This window comes from Ursus americanus, chromosome 36, assembly GCF_024610735.1.
Source record: "Ursus americanus isolate L20-20 chromosome 36, mUrsAme1.1.p, whole genome shotgun sequence".
NCBI lineage: Eukaryota > Metazoa > Chordata > Mammalia > Carnivora > Ursidae > Ursus > Ursus americanus.
In genome coordinates, this window is record NC_142162.1 from 4271641 (window position 1) to 4290161 (window position 18521).

The 18521-nt window shown below is 41.9% G+C and overlaps 1 protein-coding gene across 5 annotated transcripts in view; it reads left to right on the forward strand.

Annotated features, from left to right (window-relative positions):
- SLC12A1 (solute carrier family 12 member 1) overlaps nucleotides 1-18521 on the forward strand; it is an 85945-nt gene that overhangs the window by 42390 nt on the left and 25034 nt on the right. For all 5 annotated transcript variants that reach the window (XM_045812146.2, XM_087859111.1, XM_045812144.2 and 2 more), the window contains 5 exons: nucleotides 125-224; nucleotides 1005-1116; nucleotides 8918-9058; nucleotides 11588-11694; nucleotides 14448-14530. In XM_045812146.2, coding sequence (XP_045668102.2) covers nucleotides 125-224; nucleotides 1005-1116; nucleotides 8918-9058; nucleotides 11588-11694; nucleotides 14448-14530 — 543 coding nt within the window. The remainder of the gene's footprint in view (nucleotides 1-124; nucleotides 225-1004; nucleotides 1117-8917; nucleotides 9059-11587; nucleotides 11695-14447; nucleotides 14531-18521) is intronic.

The window sequence follows — 18521 nt, forward strand, 5'->3', positions numbered from 1 at the left end:
ATTTGGGCACTTCTCACTGATGACATAGCCAAGGAAAATCATAGAGGGCAATGGCTTATATAAGTATTCACAGTATACAGAGGGAAGGTCAATACTTTAATGCTACATCCTCTGTTGTCCGTAGATGTGAACTGGGGCTCCTCCACACAGGCCCTTTCCTATGTCAGCGCGCTGGACAACGCCCTGGAATTAACTACCGTGGAAGACCATGTGAAAAATTTCAGGTAAAGTTGGCTTCTCAGGCATCCTGGTGTCGTTCCACGTTAGAGGTGGCTTTCCTTTAGGGGAGACAGGTGTATTAGAGTGTTGATACACTTTCTGGGTTCATTCTAAGACTAGGGAGTCGTATAAAACTGCCTCATTTTCATGACAACCTCTCCGTGAACGAGTGCTTCTTCTCCTCCACTCTGAGCTACGCGCATTCCCAGCTGTAAACCATCGTAATGCTGGGTGTCACTGTCCACGAACAGAGATCGAGAGGGGATCTCAGGGGTGATTTCAGAGAGATGCCCCCAAATATCTTAATCCTTGGTACTGTCTCCATTCAGCTTAAGGTTCTGTGGCTTACTGAATTCTCGTAGGAAAAGTAACATTTTAACACTTCATTAATTATATCTTATTTTGAATGGGACCCCCCCCTCCAAAAAATACACAAACTTTGCAGGGAAGATAAAGGAAAGCAGCATGAAGATACCAGCTGGAGAGTGACAGGTTGTATTGGGGATTTAGGATAGGGTAGTGCCTGGAGAGAAAAAGACAGGGGGAACCCAAGAGCACGTTTTCCTTACTTCATATTTTTGCTATCACTAATGAACTGAGAATACAAAGATGGCAAGATGAACAGGTAGGATGATTCAGGAATTCTGATGAGAAACCCAAGAAATATTTAGGGGAGAGGTGGTCCCATTTTGCCAAACCCTCCATTCCTGCCTTTGCCATGGGGTTGTTCTGTCATAGGCTTCTTGCAATGGCCAGTTCTCACATCTCCTTTTCTCCCTTTCCAGGCCCCAGTGCATTGTCTTAACAGGGGGACCTATGACGAGACCTGCTCTCTTGGACATTACTCATGCCTTTACCAAGAACAGTGGCCTTTGCATCTGCTGTGAGGTCTTTGTGGTAAGAGCCACTTCGTCCGGGGAAGGTGCTTTCCTCCCTGCTCACCTCGTGTTGTTTTAGGCGAGCCAGGCGGGTACAGGCAGCAATAGGAAAATGGCAAGGCAGTTTGGACAAGGGCCCTTTTCCTTGATTCATAGAGCAAGGACTAGCAAGGGCCGTGATCCTGAATTTAAACGAGTGGATAAAAAGTGTTTCAGATTTCATAGGAGACCAACTAAAAGTGATAAATATTTCCAAATGATGGCCTTTGAGACAAGAAAAAGAGAACTGGCTCTGAAATAAAATGAAGGTATTTGGGGTGGTAACTGTCCACAGAAATATAAAAGGATGGAACGAGCCAGAGAGTGCTATTATATAGATTAACCGATGAGGAGAAAAGCAGACATAATGTCCTCAAATGACAGCACATAGAATTTAGATTAAATATTTGGATAAAATTGATGATACTACAGATATCTAGGGAATTAAACCAAGTTTCCCGTGTCTTGAATAAACATTCAGAGATGAATGAATTCCTTTTTTTCAGGAAGTATGTGGTAGACTAATGGTAACTTACTGGTGGTTTTCCCAGGAGGCATTCAAAGTAGGTGCTAAGACTTTAACCATAATTATTGACCAATCGCCAATCTCTAAAGTGAGGAGAAAGCTTTAAAATTATAACAAAATAGTAAGGCTAGGTCCTCCAAACCAGTCTATCTCTGCTGTATTACCGTAACAATCTCACTCTCTCTGTCTCTGTCTGTCTCTCTCACACGCACACACACACCACTCAAAATCCGTAGCTGCTACAATGTATTTTTTTTAGTACATACCTATTCCTCGAAGCATTTTCCTACAATTTTTCTTATTTGACCTATATTACAGCCTAGTGAGGCAGAAAGGAAAAAGAATCTCTGTTTTCCTTTCACTGGTTGGAAAAGTGAGATTTAAGAAAATTAAATTCTTGCACAGGGTCACGTGACAAGAAAGTGCCAGAACCAGGATGTCAATCCAGGGCCCCCGACTGTGCTGTGTTACCTCATGAGGAGAAAATCTTAGCAGACCTGTGTGCCTGGGAGTGCTGATAAAATCAGGTGCCACTACCCAAACTTCCAGTACCTGCCAGGGAATAGGGCTGACAGGAAGCCTTGCAATTATGGGGCCATTCGGCTGTGCCATCATGCGCAGACAAATTTACCACACATCATCACGACCAGCACTTAAGCCTCTTCTCACACTTGGCAATACTCTAAATGCTATATGAAGCGATTGGTCATATTCTCCTTCCTCTCAGTGCTTATATGCTAGTAACTGAGACAATATAATTCAACACAATTATCCGGAAGGGAGTGGAAGGAACCCTACTGACTGCATGAGATTGACAGGTTAAGTAATGACCAACTGTGACTCCAGAGGATTTTTAAAAATCTTATCAAACACCCTTCTCTCATATTATCAACTTTGGTGCCCTGGATTACTGAATTTCATTTTGGCCAATATAATACAGGAGCTGGTTTTGATGGAATAAGCAGTTTGGGGTGTTTTTCTTCTCCAGCAATTTAGAGAAAACTTAGTTTAGCAGGCAATAAAATATCTGTAGGACAGGAGGAATGAACTGAGAGTATAAAGAGTCATATATTGGCAAAGGGAGAAAAGGTCTTTTCGCGGAGACAGGAGATATTGCTTTTAATTAACCCTTTGCTGCTTTCACTCTAATAAAAGAGCGTGATTGTGAAATATCATACGACGGAGGAACCTATGTCTGCGCCTCTGATGGCCCCTTGTTGGACGTGTATATTGGACCACATTGTACATCACTGTGCTGGTCTCGGAGTAAGGCCCGCGAGTTATGCTCCCAGGTTCTGAGGTTCTCCTGGGGACGGGAAATAGTTACTGCCTCAGTTAATCACTTTCCAGTTAGTTACTCTCTGTGCCCCTGGGGCTGCAGATCCGTCAGCATTTTCCAACTCTAGGCTCAGTCGTCAATCAGCTTTGTAAAGAAACAGATGGAAGGGGGCGTGGGGGAAGTCAGCTGCATACCCTTAGAAAACTTTTTCCAAGAGCGCGGTCGTTGGTATTGGGCCAACCTTACTGGAAGGTTAAATAGGAGTGACGATCTTGAGAGGTGACGAGGCAGGTCTTAACTCTGGGAAGCTGGTGCTCACGGCCTTCTGAGACACACGGTCAAGTTCTGAATCACTCTTTGCCACCTGTTAGCTGTGAGTCCCTTAGGTACAGAATTTAGTCTTTCTGGGCTTCAGTTTTCTCTCTTTCTTTATAAAATGGGAATCATAATAATAACAGCACCTACGTTGTAGAGCCGTTGTGAGAATTCTATCAGGTGAGCTTTTCAGGGCTTGGCACAGCACCTCTCAAATAGTAATTTCCTCAACTAATTGTGCTTGTTACTGTTGGAACTGCTATTTCATCACCATTATTTTTGATACAGCGTAGTTGCCGTTTTCACTCCAAAAATAGATCCCTTTCAACAAAAACCAGAAACATCCTTTCTTAGGGAAACCAGATCCCGACACTGGATCTTGGACTTTTTTAGGCGTGCGACGTGATCACAATAGAACCGTGAGCTATGGGGCGCCTGGGTGGCACAGCGGTTAAGCGTCTGCCTTCGGCTCAGGGCGTGATCCCGGCGTTATGGGATCGAGCCCCACATCAGGCTTCTCCGGTATGAGCCTGCTTCTTCCTCTCCCACTCCCCCTGCTTGTGTTCCCTCTCTCGCTGGCTGTCTCTATCTCTGTCGAATGAATAAATAAAATCTTTAAAAAAAAAAAAAAAAAGAACCGTGAACTACGTATTCCCGCTGATTAATCAAAGGACGGCAGGCTCTGTGCTCCGTCCCTCTGGTGGCCTTCGGTTATTTCGGTGCTAACTTGAAATGAGGTTACACTGCAAGAAAGGAGCCAGACCCAGAGCTCACTGGAATTTCATTGCTGGTGGGTAGATGGAAAGCATGTGGCTACAGCTGCCATTTTCTATAGCAAAGGTGTTTTTAAAGGACTAGACATCATAGCCCTCAGAGCCGCTGAAATTGAATGGAAAGAGTTATTCTTTTTGCTGGACCCCAAGCCCCCACTGTGTCCTTCCAACTCTCCCACTAACTCTTATACTCACCCATCAGAGCCTCTTCTCCTTCTTGCTTCTTTCCTACCCAGCCTGAACATTTCAGAAGTACCCTTTGTCATTCAGATATGGGCACCTTCCTTTTTAAGGAACCCAGCTTACAATATTGTCTACTCTTCTCCTTCGAATTACCATGGGATAAATCATCAACATACTTAGATCCCAAGAGGCTTTATATTGAACAAAAGTAATTTTCTTCTTCTTCTGTGCTTCGTTGCTATCATCAAGGAAAGATCAGAAGGAGTAGGACTCCACCTTTCTAGTATCTTCTCAGATTGTCAAGCATGGTCCAGTTTGGGGGCTTTAGCCACAGGCAGGTATTAAGTCAGAAGTTGCAATCTCCCCCGATTCTACCCTCTGTACCATGACGTAAAAACACACTGCTTTTCTTTGTCCATCAGTTTCCTCATTTATTTATAGGTGTCAGGAAGACAATAAAACCAACCATTGCAATAACTTAGTCTGGGCTTATGGAGCCTTCTTTCTCTGGCTACGCTATGTTTGGTTCTAAAAATCGTAAGGTGCCAGCTCACATTTCTCTTCCCCATGTGGGAAGGCATCGTCCACGCATCAGTAGTCCCTCACTCATATACTTCTCAGTTTTAGTTTAGAGTCAGGGTATTTTTTATTAAAACAAATCAAAGACAAATATACCTTAAAGATGGAGACTTGATCCAATTGATCGGAGACGTAGAATGCAAATCAGATAAAGCTTTATTGTCCCCCAAATGCAACACTTACCTCTTTTCTAAATTTTGCTTGTCTTAAAATTGCAAAAGGCTTTCCAGTGTGCAGTGGCATCTTGTATTAAGTACATTTTTTTTTTTTTGTCCTGGTGGCTGAAACATAAAGATTTTTTTTTAGATTGCTTCTATTTTTTTTATTTTGAAACATTAAGAAACATATTAGGTTGAATCATATGAAATTTACATTTTTGTCAGTCAAAACTGTGGAACACTGGCAATGTCATATGATTAAACGATATAAAATTAAATGACACCCATATTCCATGTATTTCAATTAATGACTGTTAACATTTTTGTCAGAGATGTTCCTACTCACCCTTAAAATGAAATAGACCATCATCGCTCAAGTCCCTGGTATAACCCTTCGCTCATGGCCCCGTCCCTCTCCAAAGGCAACGTTCTCTGAGGCTTACTGGTATTCTCCTACTCATTTCACCGAAGCGTACCAAGATGTAGATCTATTTTGATGAACGTTTCCTCCTCTTTCACATCCTTTAAACCTTGATAGTCCTGTTCTTTCCTCTCACGGTAAAGGACATGACAGTTTTTGACCAGCTCCGTCACGTAGATCCCCTTTTAGCAAAATTTCACCCTTACTGTTTCTCTTTCTCTTTTTTCTTAAAATTTATAAAATACCTTCATAAAACCTAAAGCTCTATTTGAATTCAAAGATGCTCTTCGGAAAACTCGGGGAACGCAGCCGCCTTCTGCGCTGTTGAAGCACGGACGACCCAGGGGAAACGACGATTCTCATTTTCTTCTTCTATTTTCAACCTCTCCTTAATCTCAGTGTGCACAGCCACCAAGTGGATGCATTTTTCGAGATGAGTCTATTCTTCCTTAGTCATCGAGTCTCTGTCACAACGTGCATAAGATAGTGGCATGGCCCAGCGCAGGAAAAACGAAATGACCTATGAATGGGCACTAGGCGCAGGGTGAGATGAAATACGGACCAAATCAGAAAGGAAAATTTCTCGTTCCCACCATTCCAACCAGAGCGGCAACGAAAGCAAAGACGGAGCAGTAAGACTCTCAGTGTCTTGAAAAATGAAAGCTGGAAAGCACATTGCTTTCCAATTTCTCTATTGGATCCTAATGGTATTGGAACTCCTTTGCAAATTCTTTTCATAATACTCATTTATTCGAAGCAGTATCACATCAGCTACTTCTCCAGACTAAATAATTAGAATCTCTTTACCCTTTTCTCAATCAATGTCGAAGTTATTATATATACAAGATTTTTAGAGCTTCTTTGTTCAAATCCTGAATTAAGTTATGCATCCATATTTCAGATCCTCACTGAGCTAATCTCTGTAATATTTTAATTGAGTGGTAAAACCCATTTTGGTGACTATGATATATTTGAATTGTGAATAATTATATTCCAGTATGTCTTCCCTCTTTGTTAGTTTGTTTTTCCCTACCACATTTGTATTGCAGCCTTGCCTCACATTAATAAGTGTGCTGCAAAGATATTATAATCGCTTTTAGCAAAGAGAGATGCTGTCTGAAATATTTTTATGACTTCTCAATATGGCAAATTTAGGCATTAAAGTAAATCTTTCTGTCACAATTAATGCTTAATCTGGATTTTTGTAGCAATAATAGACATACATTAGACTGTATTTATTTAAATAAATGCCACTTTCCCCAGGGGTTCGTAGTCATTGTGGTACAACTCAATATACTGATGGCCCAATACGTTTTCTAGCTATTGGTTATTCTTCTGTCTCGGGGTTACCATTGAACTTCCCTGAATAAAATATTTCTTCTTTCTTTGCAATTGAAGAGTCTAGAATGCCCAAGGAGAACAAATGGTTCAAAATGCATTGACATTCTAGAACCCTGAGCACAATCTGATCCATAATGGCCTGTTTCTTGAGGTTAGGTCTTCTGGTTTAATAACTCCCGTCCCCTATAACTTGACCTACCCTATCTTCATTGAAGGCTCTTGTATTTTAACTTTATTGTAAGTCATCCAAACTGTTTTTGAAAAGTCTTTTGGAAAGCTGGCAGGTTCTAGAAAATATACTGGTAAAAACAAGTACATAAAGAATCTGATCCAATTCAAATAGAACATTAAAATGGACATGACCACAGATCATGTAGTGTTGTGGAATGGCAACAGAGTACGTGTCACATGTGTAATTTAAAATTTTCTAGTGGCCATTGAAAAAAGTAAAAGGAGACAAGAACAGTTAATTTTAATAGATTTTATTTAATGTCATGCATCCTAAATGTTATTATTTTAATATGCACACTACAAAAATATTAATATTTTACATTCCTATTTTTTTGCATCCTAAGGCTGCAAAATCCAGTGTGTGTTTTCCATTTCCAGTACATCTCAATGTGGACCAGACACATTTCAAATGCTTAACAGCAAATGGATAAGGCCTATCATACTGGATGGTGATGAACTGGACAATGCCCTTATTTTTATAGATGTAAAACCCACACCAAGATAGGACACATGGCAGCGGCGTGTCAGCCAGTCAGTGTGAGAGCCAGATCTACACCCAGCGCTCCGGCTTCCAGCTGAGCTCTCTGTCATAGAGCAAACACAGTGGGCGAAATAGGTCTAGGGCTTCAGCGAGATCGTAGGTGCTCATTTACGATAATAAAAATCATCCAGCTTTGGATGAGTACCTACTCTCTTCCAGACACCAGACTAGGCACTTTATCCTTACTATTCAAAACAACCTTGCAGGATAGAGATTTTACCCCTGTTTTCAGAAAAATCTATCAGAGCTCAGAAATAATCAGTCACTTACGAAGTGGCCAAGCTTAGATTTGAAACCAGTTCTGCAGACCACAAAGCCTGGCATCTTTCTCAAACATCTCAAGCCCTTCCTCTCCCATCTAAGCCCCTCTAAGACTGTGACCCTAAGCATGGCCTGAAAGCCAGTAGCATCCATGTCACCTGGGGGTTTGTTAGGCATGCAGAATCTTAAGCCTCATTCCAGACTTCCACACTGCATTTCATTAAGATTCCAGGTGGCTTGTAAGAAATCTAAGACAATTCAACAACATACCTAATCTCTCCATGAGCTGAAAGAATCTTCCTAGGAAAATAGTAGATTTGTACCTTCTCAGCCATATTATATAGATCATCAGAAACACTTTTTGGGTTTGATTTGAAACTTGCAAAGAAAAGAGCTAGCTCGGACCTTCAGGGAAGAAGGAAAAGAATGAAAATTTTAGGTAAATTGAGTTTCCAGAACTCAAATCTTAAAATTATAAGCTGTTTCATCTACCACCATGACACCTGCCCCCTTCTCTCTTAAGCTCTCCAATCCGTCCTATGCCGTAGGTATGTAAACTTCTGTTCCCACCAAGTTCATTGAGTGAGAGGGAAATCTTAATTTATTTGGATGGGAGTAAGTCAACATTCACAAGGAAAAGTGATGCAAGGGTGTTTTTGCCACATACAGAAAGCAATGAATGGGCCTACTAGAATTGTCAAGATGTGGTAGCTTGTGGCAGGACTTACAACCTACCATGTCCTGGCTCCTAGGAGCTTGGTTCATTTCTTCCAACGGGGCTCTAGCTGAGATTTCCTTAGCGTTCCTAAACATGCCTCTTGCTGTTGAGTCAAAGGCTGGCTGTGTATTTATCCTGAATTTCTTCAGTCACATTTGCAGTATTTCTTTCCTGTGCTATGACGTCCTCAGCTCTTTCTTGCATTGGCATGAGGCAGTTCATTAAGCAGGTGTTAATGCATCTGGACGTTCTGGGTGGCAAGTGAATGATGGGAGCAGCACAGGCCCAGGCCAAGAGGTTGAATCTGCGTGAACCCTGTTTAGTGAGGTGTTTTCCCCTCTTTCCCATTTTTTAACTCGGTGGGGCATTGCTGGCTATTTTTGTCCTTTAGAAAACAACAGCAGCGCAATGGGTAATAGCTGGGCTTCTAACCAATATTTCATCGTGTCGTACAGGGACCGCGCAAGCTGTGTGTGAAAGAGATGAACAGTGGCATGGCAAAAAAGCAGGCCTGGCTTATAAAGAACAAAATCAAGGCTTTTTATGCTGCAGTGGCTGCAGATTGTTTCAGAGATGGTGTCCGAAGTCTCCTTCAGGTAAGGGCGGCGTTGAGGGAATGAGCTCGGAGGCAAAAGACAATTAGCACTCCCCTGTTAATGAATCTCCCAAAGTGCAAGGCTCCAGCTAAGGGCACAGCCCCAGAGATCCATGCAGATGGTTAAGGAATTCATTTTGAATTCCTGAGGAGAGGCAAAGCTAAAACAAAAGCAGAGAGTTTCTATTACAATGAACTATGGACGATACGCTGGAAATGGAAAATGAGGTTGCCTTTGGCCACCAGCATACATTCTGTCCCCACACTTATTGAAATGCAAATTTGTTCTGATGGTTGACGACGTTCAGGATCCTATTAAAACTTCAAACTATTTTTTTGCATCTCATACGGCATACAGCAGCGCTCGAGTCAGGCATTCTGCTCCTTTCTTCTTCTGCAAATGGCGTGAGGGCAAGCTGCTAGATTCGACTAAATAAATGCGTGGTGATCTGGGCGTAAAATCTCCCTATTCCCCCAAATTATTTCCAGAATGTTGAATAAAATGTAATAATCTCTGTGGCTCCACGCTAAAGCCCACAGTTCTATCTTTTCTCCCTTATTCTTACCTTTTTCCTCCCCTTCCTTAATAAGTACATAGACTCTTTGCCGAGTTCTGATCATAACTTAGAATGGTCAAGTGTCCTTAAAACAATCCAAGAGACTCCGAGAAACTGTAGGTAGGGCTTGGCTTTCGAATCATTTGGCTTTAATATGGTTGGAAAGCCCTGATTCTCCATATACCAAATTACACATATTCACTTTCCGAGTTACCATTTCCAGCAGTGTCAAAGTTCAGAACAGCGTCCAGGAACTCCGATGCTTGTGCACGCAGGAAAGAAAAAATACTGATTAAACTGTAACATTTTGGAGAGTAAGACTATTTGGTGCATTCCTGTCTCTAATATTCCTGAGGAACTCTTGCAAAGTAGCTGCACATTACGGAGAAACCATTTCTGAAAGACCTATTACCCCCAGTGAGCATCTTTTCATCTGTTACGAATTTGCTAAGCCATGGAAATAGGCGCCATTTTAAGAGGTTGAGTTTTTGTAGTGAGTTACTTTTCAGTAGCTCTTTGGTGAAATATGTTGAGAAGGTTACACATTTCAGGTAAAATTATCACAAAAGATTGGTAAATAAAATTTTCAGTGAGGAATGGGTGGACTGACATGGAATAAGCAGGGAGAGAAAAGACAGGTCTGGAAAACGATTGTTATATGAATCTGGAAGAAACTGTAAAAAAATTTTTTTTGACAATGCAGAAAGCTTGTTCATTTTGAATTTGCTCAAACAAAAGTGGAATACAGAGGGATCAGGACAAAAGGGCAGGACGGGGCGGTGTTAAAGGGAAAGACTGGGGCCATTACGCCATTTTGGATAAAGCCTCCTATGCATCTAAGAATTAATGGCATGAGAATGACAACATCCCCAAACTGTAGTCACAGAAAAGACGAGCTGCGTCCTGCCAAGCACCAAATGAGAGCTCTAAGGAGTTGTCCTGCTACCTGTACAATTCTAGGAGAAACACAACAAATGTGGAGGCAAGAACCCTCCCACTGATGCCCATCTCCTCCTGCTTGCTACCATCCCCTTTAACATGTCCCACTCTGGTCACTGATTTCACTCTTCCTGTGACCCAGAGAGTCGTTTCTTCACTCCCGCTGCTCTCCTTTCTATGCTTGTCAACCTCGAATCAATCTGTAAGACCTGGAACAGATGTCACCTCTCCCTTGAAGCCAGCCATGAACCCACAGCTGGAATTCAAGGTTTCTTCCGTTATGCTTCCATACGAGTTCCTACTGCATGTGCGCTTGAATTATAATTATCTGTGTATATCCTGCCTCCTTCACATCATTCTGCGCTCTTTAGGGCCAAAGAAGAGGCCTCACTGCTCTACCATAACACTTTGCAATTAACAGGTGCTCAATAACATTGCTGAGTGAGGTTTAATTAACCGGAAGCCATATCCTGCCATCTAACGGGGGGGGGGGGGGGAGTGAAACCTGAAGTGGAAGACGACTATGCACGATACTGTCCTGCGAGAGGATTAGGTTTTGGAGACATAGCTCACTTCCTCTTCACGCAATACTGTAAGTCGAAGTTTCAGTGATCCTTGCATCTAAGCATTTTGCAAGCATGGATTTTACTGCTAATGACATTATGGATAAAACAGGTGGAAATGAGCTTTGAATCACTAAGTTACAACACGCATGCCAACGGTTAAGCCGACCCTCACTTGATTTTAAATTATTGAACCATTTTAATGAGTGTGTCAGAAGAAATGCAAATGACTGCTAATTTAGAAAAGCTACATTTCTATCATCTAAAATCCATTTATGGCTGAGATGATTTAGAACTAATCTTTCTATTTTATGCTTGGGTACGGGCATGAAGGACATGCACTAAAATGTAATCTCGTCTTCAGAATCTTCCGGACATTACTTCGGTGCTCTTGTGGACATTATTTTTCATTTGCAGTGGTAGTTTCCTGGTATGGAGAGGATTGCCCATGTGTTTATCTCCTCTGTTTAGGCCTCGGGCTTAGGAAGAATGAAACCAAACACTCTGGTGATTGGATATAAAAAGAACTGGAGGAAAGCTCCCTTGACAGAGATTGAGAACTATGTGGGAATCATACAGTAAGTGATGCCTTTCGAGACGTGTTCTTGTTTACAAAGCGCTAACCTGGGCAGGACATAACAGCGCTGTTCTACCAGATTAAACTGCCGAAAAGACGACGTTCCCCAGGTCCCCTGAGTTCTCTACCAAAGTGAAAAAAACACTGCCACTAGTAGAACTGCGTGGAATCATAGTGTCAGAGGAGGCAGGGTGGAGGGAACTCGATATCAAAAAAAAAAAAAATACATAGGGAACATACATATTAAATGCATTCTCCCAAATTGTGATCCCCAAAGGTATGAAGCCTGGATACCACCTGCTACGGTGTGGCCCTTCCTAACATAGGGAAACCTATTCACAAGATTAAGAGCAAAGGACTGCTAGGTGAGGAAAGAAATGGTCTTTCAAAACACCGGGAATCTTGGGTTGGCTGGTGTGCCCAGTTCAGTCATTGTCATCTCCCGAGCCTCGGGTCAGGAGTTTATTACCCAAGAGCCTCGGCTCCCCCTTTGCTGATATGAGGCTGTCATGTATCAGTGCCTCTGTGTTGGTTTAAGAACAAAAAGTGAGTTTAAAAGGGGACGTGACATCTCCTATCTAAATACTGGGGAAGTCTTGGGACAAGGGCAATAATGATAGTCCGGAAAAGACTAGCAGGTAGCCGGTGTCCTCGACATGCATTATCCCATTCAATTCTCACAAGAAGTCTTTGTAGTACTAATACTGTTTCCGTTTTATAAGTAGAGGTACGATGTTAAAAATTAAGAAACCTGCAGAAAATGACAGTATTGTGACAGAGCGGGAATTCCAACTATTCCAACTACTCCAGAACTCTCGAACTGCAAGTTTAGGCTCGTGACCACAATGTTCTGCTGCCTTCGAAAGTACATGGAGAGCCAAAGTATTATCTGGCTTGGTTCCTTCTTCTGAATACGAGAAAACAAATTCTTCCCATACGGAAAGGCTCAGAGTGTCCTCAGTGACCATTCTAGAAAACGGAGCCTTTCTTCAGGCTTGATAATATTTAAGCGGATTTGTCTCACTGGGGGGGCAATGTTAGCTATTCCAACAGCCATCTTTTGTCAACAGCTCTGAAAATGGAAGATTTCCTGTGCGGAGTCTGGCTTTGCTCTGATTCCACACCTCGGGGCAGAGAGTGTGCCCTGAGAAGTCCTGCTGCACTTTAAAAATCCGTAATACACAGGAAAGAAATCCTCACCCCTTCCAAACAAGCATATACACACGCGGTGCTTCTCATACGAGGCTATGTCGCTGGCCCTGCTAGAAAAAGCATCACAATTGTCATTATCTGGGGGAGATCTGGGGAACATTACAAAAGCATTCTAGTATCAGTTGATTGAAAAGAAGTATAAGAAGATAATTTTCATCTTCTGAAATTTATATGTGTTACTGACCAAACAGAAATTCACTCCATAATCTTCCTAACATAGGGAAAATGTGTATTAAATCTAACATAGGGAACACATGTAAATGCATTCTCCCAAATTGTGATCCCTAAAGGTATGAAGCCTGGATACCACCTGCTACTGTGGCCCCCGTCGGTGCCCTGGGTTCAGTAGGTTAAGGCCAAAGCAGGTGATCAGAATTTTACCAAGCTCAGCAACCAGCATTTTGATATATTTAAAATCACAGTCCATTGCTGGTCACCCTTGGAAATAGATCAGATCTGCTCTCTGTAATCCAGATTCTTCAGGAAAATGTCGTCTTTACCATTGCGGGGAGAAGAGGGGGTGGAGAGGAAAGAAATTTAATCCTCATCTTTGGAAGAAAAGGGCTGGAGCAAACAGGAAGACATATGTAAACCTTTAGTCACTAAGCATCCATTAGTTGATACAAAATTATCTGGGGTTGTCTTCCAACCTCCCCACCATCCCAAACATTCTAGAAATTCAAAGGGACCAAAATAATCAAACCTGGTAATATGAGGCCAAGGAGACTTCTGGTTTTTATACCAAATTAATAATTGGTCTTCTCGGTAGTAAAGTTCAATGTTAAGGTGGCTCGAATTTGTACCAGTATAACACTTAGCTGGCTTAGTAAAATTAAATGACTTTACTATCATAGCAGTGAGGCCAATATGGAAGGAAGACAATCATACATCCATACTGATTATATTTCCTTTTCTATTTTTTTTTCTTTTTCTTTTGTTTTGTTTTATGACTTAAAGCATGGTATTATTGTTACCATAGGGGTATTATTACCATAATATAGTATTTTCTCATTTTTCTTTGAATAAAAGATTTTAAGTGTTTAGGTATGTCTTAATTTTAATTAGAATATGTACTAGTTTTCACTGGCTGCTGTAAAAAAAATTACCTCAAACTTAGTGGTTTAAAACAACACAAATTTCATAGCCTACAGATGTGTAGGCTAAAAGTCTGACACTAATTCCCTGGGCTAAAATCAAGGTGTGGGCTAGCCTCTATTCTCTTCTGGAAGCTCTAGCAAAGAATCCCCAGCCTTGCCTTTGTAAATTCTAGAGGCAGCCCACTGCACAGGGCCCTCTTCTTCCATCTTCAAAGCTCTTGATGGGTCAAATCCTTCCCATTATTACTCTGAGCGCCTCTCCTACTTCCAGAATACTCTTTAAGGATCCTGGTGATGACCCTGGGCCCTGACAGATAATCTAGGCTAATCTCCTCATCTCAAGGTCCCTAGCTTAATCACATCTGCAATTCTTCTTATTATCAGTACAAATCCTCGGGATTAAAGGAGTCTTTTCAATCAGTAACCATTTTGCTTCCACTTTCAGTGATGCGTTTGACTTTGAGATTGGTGTGGTCATAGTCAGAATCAGCCACGGATTTGACATCTCTCAGGTTCTTCAAGTGCAAGGTATGTACTTTCTTTATTCAAACGACAAATATTTATTGAGCACCTACTCCATGCCTGGCCTTTTTCTAAGTGCTGGGGATAGAGTAGTGTACAATACAGACAAACCCCCCAGTGATGGAGCTTGCTTATTCTTGTGCTGACCTGAAGTGTCCACTTCCCCAGTGCTTTCCCCATTGCTAACACAAAAGGCCTTTGTCCTGCTAAACAGAACTAGAGAATAATCCAGGACAGTCATAAATTACTCTTCTTATCACAAAACCACAAAGCCAGCATCGCTGAAAATAAACCCCTTTGGTGAAGTAACTGCCAAATTAATTTCTGCAAGATGTTTGAGAAAATAAAGATTAATTCTTTCCTTGAAAAAGCACGTATTCTGTTTTTAAGAGTCTATGATCTGGTTTGCAGCTAACATGGAAATGAGCCTGAATGTATCATGCTGTGAATCACTCATCCAAGTCCAAGGCAGAAACACTAATTCAGATTAGTGATTCTGCTTTTCCCTATAGAGGATTTATTACACTTGTTTAATTGTAAGAGTTTAAACATACCCTCTTACGTATGAAATAAAGGGCACATCTAAAGAGTCATTGAAATATTAGGACAGGGCATTCATTCATGACTTCTCTCTTTAGACGAACTTCAAAATAGAATCCATTGATGCCTGACACTAAAACGAAGGAGTATTTTCTTGGGTATCTCATGTACCAGGCATGGTGTGAAGGACAGTGCTGGGTAAACCAAGGCTAATAAAAGTCTGTATCCTCAAGAGACTCACAGCCCAGAAATCGGAATGGGTATATCATTCATGTGCTGATAAGAATATTAATAGAGTATAATGGGAAAGAGAGAGGAGCGTCTTACTCCAAGAAGTCTTTCTGGAGGAAAGACTCATTCCTCTACTAGGAATGAGTAGAGTTAACTAGGTGATATTGGGCGAGAGAGAAATGAATGAGTTTGGGGAACATCATTTCCAGCAAAGAGGAAAGCATCAGCAAAGGTGTGGATACATGAGATTATGGAAAAATAGGCTACCCAAAGCAGATTCACGTTACTGAAGTAGAAAGTATGAAGCAGACAATAGTGAAATTTGAGGCTGCTGATAGAAGATCCCGATTTTAAAAGCCTCATTTACCATATTAAGAAGTGTGGGCATATTCTGCAGACAGTGAGGAACGATTGAAGAGATTTAAGTGGGGGGAAATGGACTCAAAGGGGACTAGAATGGAAACAGGGAGACAAATAAAAAATCAAAAGGATTTCTACGATAATCAAAGGCAGAGAAGGCGACAGCCTGAACTAGAGCCAGGGATGGAGACAAAAGGACAGGAGTGCTTTGGAGGCACAGAGAGCAACATCTGGGGGCTGGTTGGATGTGTGGGATATGAGAGAGGGAGGAACGAAAAAAGACCCATTGGCTGACTACATGAATGGTGGTGTTGTCTGTGGAAATGGGAAATACGGAGGAAGAGTAGGTTTAAATAATCTCCTGTGGGAAATTCTACCAGAAAGATCCAACAGGCAGTTAAACAGTCCTGGTCTTAAAGGAGAAGTGTGAGCTGGAGATGCAGATTTAGGAGATGTTATGGGCCAAACTATTTTCTATGAATTCTATGGCGAAGTCCTAACCTCAGAATGTGACTGTATTTGGAGACAGGGTCCTTGAAGAGGTAAGTCAGATAAAATAAGATCACTAGGGTAGCCCTTAATCCAATATGGCTGGTGTCACTATGAAAAGAGAAGATTAGGACACAGAGAAGCACAGAGGAAAGGGAGAAGACAACCATCTACAGTCCAAGGAATGAGGCTTCAGAATGAAACCACCCTGCCAACACCTTGATCTTGGACGTCTAGTGTCCAGAACTGTGAGAGAATAAATGTCTGTTGTTTAAGCACCCAGTCTGCGGTATGTGTTATGGCACGCCGAGTAGACTGATACAGAAGGTATCCTAGTTTAGGTGAAAATTGAAACAACAACACTGGAAAAAATCATCCAAAGAGTGCATGTAGTCAAGAGCCCTAAGACACAGGGAAGGAGCCCCAAAGAAGAGCAGGAAAGGAGCGTTCAGAAAGGTAAAGGAATCAGGAGTCTGTGGTGTCACGGAAGCCATGGGAGCAGCGGGCTCAAAATAAGAATCACCACTATTGTCAAATACAGCAGGACCTACCAGTAAGATTGTGAATGAAATGCAACTGACAAGGCACAGGTAATCTTAGTGAATCTAGTATCTGTAGAGCAGGTGGACAGGATCCAGATTGTGGTGGGTTGAGGACGAAGTATGAGATGACCAAGCAGAGAATATGGGTGTGGCCCTCCCCACCTTGAGAAGTTTGGATGCAACGGAGAGGAATGAGATTGAGGAGATTTACCATAGGAAGACCCCTCGACCTTAGAATGGAAAAGAGGGGGATGTTTTCAGACTGAGGCAATGGACCCAAGAGAATGTGGGAGATTGAAGGTGAAGGTATTAAAAAAAGGGGGGCAACCCATGGAGTAAGATTCTGGAGGAACAGGATGAATCAAGGGAAGGGCACGGATGGAAGAGGGGGCTTGAAACAAACAAATAAAAATGCTTCATCCTCTAAAATTAGAGCAAAAGAGGTGAGGATTGATGAGGAGTGTAGATTTGTAAGGGTGGAGTGGTAGATTGAGGATTTTGCACAGTGCTCTCAATTCTCCTTGAAGGTGGAGCAGTCCCGCTGGTTGTCTAGTTTTTGTCTAGTGGCGTTTGGTCTCCAGGTAGAGGAGACTCAGGATTTTGCGGGATCGGTTCAGCAGAAAGGAAAAGCCTGCAAGAGATCTGAGAGTGCCGGTGCCTGACGGTCCAGATTCTATTTGGCCATGTAGGGTTGACTTCGTCATAACAGAAGGCAGTGTGAGAGGATTCGGTGAACTTCCTGATGCAGCCAATCTGGTGTGTTGTAAGGGAGCAGAAAGAAGACAAAATTGGAGATCAAGTGTTTACATAGGCTAGAGAACCACTGTGTGATATGTATACTCCGTGATTATGTAGGAAGAGCTTAAGAAATAAGACTGAGAGTCTATCCAGTGCAAAACCGTAGCAAAGAGGATACTCTGGTGCCTTCAGGCTTCCTTTTTTATGCCCCTATTCTCTTTTATGGACATTTTACATCTCCAGATGGATATTCTAATTCCCACTCAGTGTTCATGATTCATTTATAGTTCTTTCCAGTAGAACTCAATACGTTAGCAGCAACAACAGCTAGCATTTTTTTAAACTAAGTCTCCATGCCCAACATGGGGTTAAACTCACAACCCCAGGATCAATAGTCGCACGCTCTGCGCCCAGCCAGGAGCCCTTAACCATTTTTGAGCATTTTTATGTGCCATGTATATGCTTCATTTTCACATATAACACTTGTCATCCCAACTACCCTATAGAGAAAGCACTATCTTTGTCCTCATTTTACAGCTAATGAATTGAGGTTTACCCAAGATTCACAAGGGTAGCAATTGGTAGAAGTAAAATTCAGACCTATGTCTGTTTGAAACCAACATTCTATCCTGTAAGAAGGAGATCTAGAGAGGACAATGACTAAGGTAAGGAGAGCCAATGGTGAAATCTGAGATATGGGAGTAGAACAATTCCTTTGTGTGGGGGTGGGGTGGTGCCTGTCTATGATAAGACAGACATGACGTTAAGGACAATTACAAAAATCGAATATTAAGAGACCTGTTCTGTTGCTAACTTTCTACATTTTGCTTTAACTTGTTTGCCTTTTGTGCTATAATGTTTTCCCATCTAAAAAATGAGAATACAAAATACAGTTTGCACTTCGATTATACGTTTGCTTTATATGTTATGTTGATCTCTTCGAGCCGAGAGATGTGGTGTAGCTGGAAAATACTGCTCCCACCTTTACTGTTCCTTCCGCCAAAATGCACCATCAATTCAGTCCTGTAAGGCAATACAGCAAGCAAATTTCGTAGTATTTCTGAAAGAATCCTGGCAGTGAACTGCATCCCCTTTAA